The sequence below is a fragment of the Patella vulgata genome, chromosome 2 (genome assembly GCF_932274485.2).
Source record: "Patella vulgata chromosome 2, xgPatVulg1.2, whole genome shotgun sequence".
Classification (NCBI taxonomy): Eukaryota; Metazoa; Mollusca; class Gastropoda; family Patellidae; genus Patella; species Patella vulgata.
Window position 1 is genome coordinate 79,966,702 of NC_065880.2, and position 6,000 is coordinate 79,972,701.

The 6,000-nt window shown below is 37.6% G+C and overlaps 1 protein-coding gene across 1 annotated transcript; it reads left to right on the top strand.

Moving 5' to 3' along the window:
- Nucleotides 1-1,015: 1,015 nt before the first annotated feature.
- On the top strand, nucleotides 1,016-4,125 carry LOC126809935 (uncharacterized). Its single transcript, XM_056098387.1, has 4 exons — nucleotides 1,016-1,021; nucleotides 1,182-1,278; nucleotides 3,259-3,458; nucleotides 3,949-4,125. Exons 1-4 carry the CDS (start codon nucleotides 1,016-1,018, stop codon nucleotides 4,123-4,125), a joined length of 480 nt encoding a protein of 159 aa, XP_055954362.1.
- The last annotated feature ends 1,875 nt before the right edge of the window (nucleotides 4,126-6,000 follow it).

A 6,000-nucleotide genomic window follows, 5' to 3' on the forward strand; every position in this document is an offset into this window, starting at 1 on the left:
ATCTTCATGTAATGTAGGTCACCGAAAGTATTAAAAAAAAAACGAAATATAGATCTGTATTTTATTCAGATTGGGCAAAAATAGACTAATTAACAAATTAACAGACGGAAGCCAACCAAAGACGCCATATTATGATGTTAACCCACCTAGTCAGACCTAAGGAAACTAATAACACATAGAAATTATTAATTACTTCTATTTAATAGGCTTGGCCAGACGCAGACTTACCACAGATGAGGAAAATATTTTATGATTTTTTTGAGATTTGCAAGAAAATGGCGTTTAGAATTTTAGAAGTTCTTGGTGTAGGACTAAAGTTTGAGGTATTGACTGTTGATTATTACGGATTAATATTATTCCAGCAATAAAATATATTGCGTACAGCTCTAACTCAATATTATCCATTTTGATAACGCGTAGTCTCTATCAACCAGAAAATTTTTCGACGAATAGTAGTCTGGATGCGTTGTCGACATTTGAGAATAATAGGTCATTGACTAGATTATCCGGTCTTTTACACTATTATAAACAAAGTCTAAGGGAGGTAACTGATCCTATAAACAAAAAGATATTGACGCTCATGAAATCAATTTAGTTGCATTGCCAGTTCAATATCCAACACTCTTAATTTTTGTTATTGTAAAATTGCTCTCTTTATGGGCCATATCTATGTTGTTGTTTTTTTAAAAAAAATAAATCTTAATTTGTCATCACGGCTCATGTATGTTTATATTACTGCAAGAATTATGGGATTTATTGGGGAAGGTGGCGCAACTCTTACTTAACTTGGCCAAAGATACTGGATAATCAACCACATGAAAAAAACAACTCCCAGTTACGCATGGGCAGTGGAACTTTTCGTCAAATATTGACAACGTTCCCAGACCCTCCATATGTTGAAGACTATGAGATTCTGGGTGACCGAGGCTAGATAACGCGGTTTCTAGAATGCCCAAGGGAGAAAACCCCGTTTTGTCATATTCGATCTGCGTCCGCGTGAAATCCTATAAGGAAAATGACTGTAAGAAACTCTTCTCGGCCTTCTGTAAGCTGTTTGATGTTAATGCTTATGTCTGCTGCATTCAGTCGATCAACTGGATGGGTGCGCCAAACCTTACATTAATAATCCAGGAGATGTGTAATACATAATTTATTTTAATACCTTTATATTTTTGATACAGGATCGAGATTTTCTCAGACGATGTCACAAGGATATCGGAAATAAAAACCAAACGACGCTAAGATCGTTGATGTATCCACCATTACCCAAAGACGGAAGTAAGTAGATGGCATATTTGAATGATTTTGAAAGAGTTCTGACAGTTACTGTTATAGTTACTCCCCTTGATTTACTACGACTTGTCAACACCCTGGAGGCCACAATTTTCTCTGGTATGGTCCAGTGAATAAGCTGTCTACTGGCTAACCTAAAGGTTCCGTGTTCGATACATGCATTGGCCTGGATAGTTCATTGGGATTTTCCGCCGCGATTCCTCCTTATCTGTGGTGCAGCCTGAAGGCCTGGCAAGACACAACGTATAGTTGTTCGGATGGGACAAAAACCGAGGTAAGACACATTGGTGAACACGTTAAAGATTGCTTGTCAACTGAAATTTGATATAAGAGTAGGCCGTAGCGCCGTTGTCTGGCCAAAGTTTCCCTCACAGCACACTGTATGGTGTATATGCCGTCTTCATTAACCCAGTCGGAGCAGAACAGTAGGACGTCAAATCCCATTTTCATTTCTCTGGTATGTTTATATTAAGGAACAATCGTTTGTGGGTTGACGTTTATTCTAATTCCTGGTGCTACCTTCCTGATAGTACCCCCTACACACGCACACGACACGGAGCTCACATACAGGGCTTAGTACCCAGAAATGTAAGAAAGGAGGACATTTTGGAAGTGTGGGGATTAAAGACATTTTAGAAATGAGAGAAGCGAAGACATTTTAGCATGTGAGAAATATTTTGGAAATGTGACATAGGAAGACATTTTAGAAATGTGAGAAAAGCAGGCAATTTAGAAATGTAAGACATTTTGGAAATGTGAGAAAGGTCGACATTTTGGAAATATGAGAAAGGTCGACATTTTGGAAATGTGAGAAAGGAAGACATTTTGGAAATGTGAGAAGGGTCGACATTTTGGAAATGTAAGAAAGGAAGACATTTTAGAAATGTGAGAAAGAAAGCCATTTTGGAAATATGAGAAAGGAAGATATTTTGGAAATGTGAGTTAGGAAGACATTTTTGAAATATAAGATAGGATGACATTTTAGAAATGTGAGAAGGGAAGATATTTTAGAAATTTGAGAAAGTAAGACATTTTGGTAATGCGAGAATGGCAGACATTATGGAAATGTGAGAATGGAAGACATTTTTGAAATATGAGAATGGAAGACATTTATTTAGAAATGTGAGAAAGAAAGTCATTTTGGAAATGTGAGAAAGGCAGACATTTTAGAAATGTGAGAAAGGAAGATAATTTAGAAACGTAAGATGGGAAGGCATTTTAGAAATGTTAGAAAGAAGGACATTTTTGAAATTTGAGAAAGGAGGACATTTTTGAAATTTGAGAAAGGAGGACATTTTTGAAATGTGAGAAAGGAGGACATTTTAGAAATGTGAGAAAGGCAGACATTTTGGATATGTGAGAAAGGAAAACAATTATAAAATTTCAGATAGGAAGAAAATTTAGAAATGTGAGAAAGGCAGACATTTTAGAAATGTGAGAAAGGAAGCGTAAGACATTTTGGAATTGTGAGAAAGGAAGACATTTTGGAAATGTGAGAAAGGAAGACATTTTGGAAATGTGAGAAAGGTAGCCATTTTAGAAATGTGAGAAAGGAAAAATATTTTGGAAATGTGAGATAGGAAAACATTTTAGAAATGTGAGAAAAGAAGACAATTTAGAAATGTAAGATAGGAAAACATTTTAGAAAATGGGAAACGCAAACATCTTGGAAATGTGAGTTAGGAAGACATTTTAGAAATGTGAAAAAGGAAGACATTTTGGAAATGTGAGAAAGGGAGACATTTTGGAAATGTGAGAAAGGAAGACATTTGGAAATGTGAAAAAGGGAGATATTTTGAACAAATGTAATAATAAAACTCGTACAACAAGGTTAACAGCGCTAATTTCAAATTTAAAAATAAAATGATTGGATGCCCACACCCTAACCGAAATGGTTGTGTGGGGCGTTCCCCACTCTGTGCCCTTCTGCTGTCATTCTCACCTGGTAGTAATACTATATTATAGGTATTTTACCTGGTCAGGTGAGATGTGGAGAACATTCTGATTATGGTGCAGTAACTATGTTATTTCAAGATGATATTGGTGGTCTAGAGGTGTGTAATACAGCAGGTGAATATATCCAGGCTACACCTGTACCAGGTGCTATCTGTGTTAATATTGGTGACTTGATGCAAAGATGGACGGCAGATAAATTAATGGCCACGGTAGGTATAGACACAATATATACCCCTACAATAACTTATAGTAACCAATGGTAGCAAATCAAAATGAAATGAAATAACGAATTGAATTCTAATATGACGGCGACTGTTAAGCGCTTTTCACAGTGTATAAAGCCGCATAATATTCAATTTTGTTTTTGGCAGTTCTAGTTTTCTAAGATACAAATGAAATCCAATATGACGGCTATTGTAAGCGGTCTTTAACAGTTGGATATACTCACCAGTTGCGGTTAGCGTATGAATTCTGTTTATGTCCGAAATGCAGTAAAGCAAACATAGGTTATTTTGGTGACCATCTTTGAATTCAAGATGGCGGCTACCAGGTCGTGTCATTTTTGGAGTCCCGTTTTTTCCATGATCCTTAGGTATCATACTACTGACGTGCAGAGATTAATAATTTACTCAAGAAGTGAACGATTCCAGTAGAAATCACTCTCTAGTCACTCTACTACATTTCTTATTCTATTTTCAGAAACACCGCGTATTAATACCAGAAGATGAAGTTCGGAGAAACAAAGGGAGACAATCCATAGCTTTTTTTATTCAGGCAGACGACGACTGTGTTATTAAATGTTTAGATGGGTCTGATAAATACCAGCCTATTACAGCTCTAGATTATCTCAACTGGAGATTTAGTCTCACCTATTAATAGCTCTAGACTATCTCAACAGGAGACTTAGTCTCACTTTTAAAAATTACTAGATTATCTGAACAGGAGATTCAGTCTCGCTTTTAAATAATACTAGATTATCTCAACTGGAGATTCAGTCTCGCTTTTTAATACCTCTAGACTATCTCGTCTAAAGATTTAGTTTCACTTTAAAAACACAAGATAATGTCAACTGGAGACCTAGACCCACTTTTCAATGACTGGATTATCTCAATTGGAGATATAGTCTCACTTTTTATACGCCCACATTTTCACGTGGACGTATATTGTCGTCGCCCATGTCCGTCCGTCCGACCGTACACAATTGTTTGTGAACACTCTAGAGGTCACAATTTTTATCCGATTTCAACGAAACTTGAAATATAGGTTTATCACCCAAAGATCTCATTTCCTTTCGATATTGGCATGTATCGGACTGTAACTTCATGGATTAAATAGCGTAAAAATATGGTATATCAAGGTTGTGGACCCTCTAGAGGTCACAAGTTTCTTCTGATTTTGATGGAACTTGAAATGTAAGTTTATAACCCAAAGATCTCGGCTGCCCCTCGTACGCAAATATTGTAAATATATGGTATATCAAGGTTTTGGACCCTCTAGAGAGAGGATACAATTTTGATCCGATTTTGATGAAACTTGAAATACATGTTTATCACCCAAAGATCTTGGTTCCTTTCAATATTCATGCATATTGGATCGTAACTTCCTGAATTATGGCCCTTGATTGTACGAAAAATCACCTTTTTTTAGCTTGTTCTCTGTCCATCTCTTGCAAAATGTGGTCGTATCTTGCATGGCAACCGCTTGTTGATAACACTAGATTATCTCATCTGGAGACGTGTTCTCACCTTTTAATATCTCTAGATTATCTCAACTGGAGATTCCGTCTCGCATTTTAATACCACTCGACTATCCCAACCGAAGATTCAGTCCACTAGATTATCTCATCTGGAGATTTAGTTTCACTTTTTAATACCATTCGAGTATTTCAACTGGAGACTAAGTCCCACCTTTTGATAATACTAGATTGTCTTATCTGGCGATTAAATTCCTCTTGTGAATAAATCGTCGCACCTGGAAATTTGGTTTCATTTATAAATAACCCTAGTTTATTTCAACTAGAGATTTAACCCCACATAAAGAGCTTAATATTACAACAGTTGGAGATGAAGTCTCACGTAAAATTGTTCTAGATTATCTCAATATTTGAATGGATTTTGTTTGACGGAGCAAGGGTGTGGGGACGAGGGTTGGGTGGGGGGCGAAGGGATAGGGATCGAACATTAAAAATAATTAGACCTGGATGCTCTTCTTAAAACGAATTTGCTCCAAATATCCATGTGCGTATCACTTATTTGGTTGTTTGGGTGTGCGGAAAGCCGAGGTTACACATACAAGTTTTTCTTTCAGCTGGAGGGGGGGGGGGGGGGTGGTGGATGGCCGAATGGTTAGCACGTGCGCGCTGTATCATAAGGCCTGTCACTGAGTCAACTGGCGTGGTTTCTAATCCCCGGTTGTGTCTGACAAGGAGTAGGGTCGCCTGTCCAGCCCCGTGTCCAACCTTGTGTCTGACATGGAGTAGGGTCGCCTGTCCGACCTCGTGGGTTTTCTCCGGGTTCTCCGGTTTCCTTCCACTGCTAAAGACCCCTACGCGCAAGCGAATTATTGAAATGAAATTAAATCATATGTTAGTCCCAAAATGACCTGGTTTGTGTCGAGTGGACGTTAAACCCCATCTCTCTCTCTCTCTCTCTCTCTCTCTCTCAGAAGAAGAATTGCTAGAAATAGAAGGAGTATAGTCGTCCATATAGCTATCATTGTGCCATTGTTCTCCTTATAGCGACTTAGAAAGTA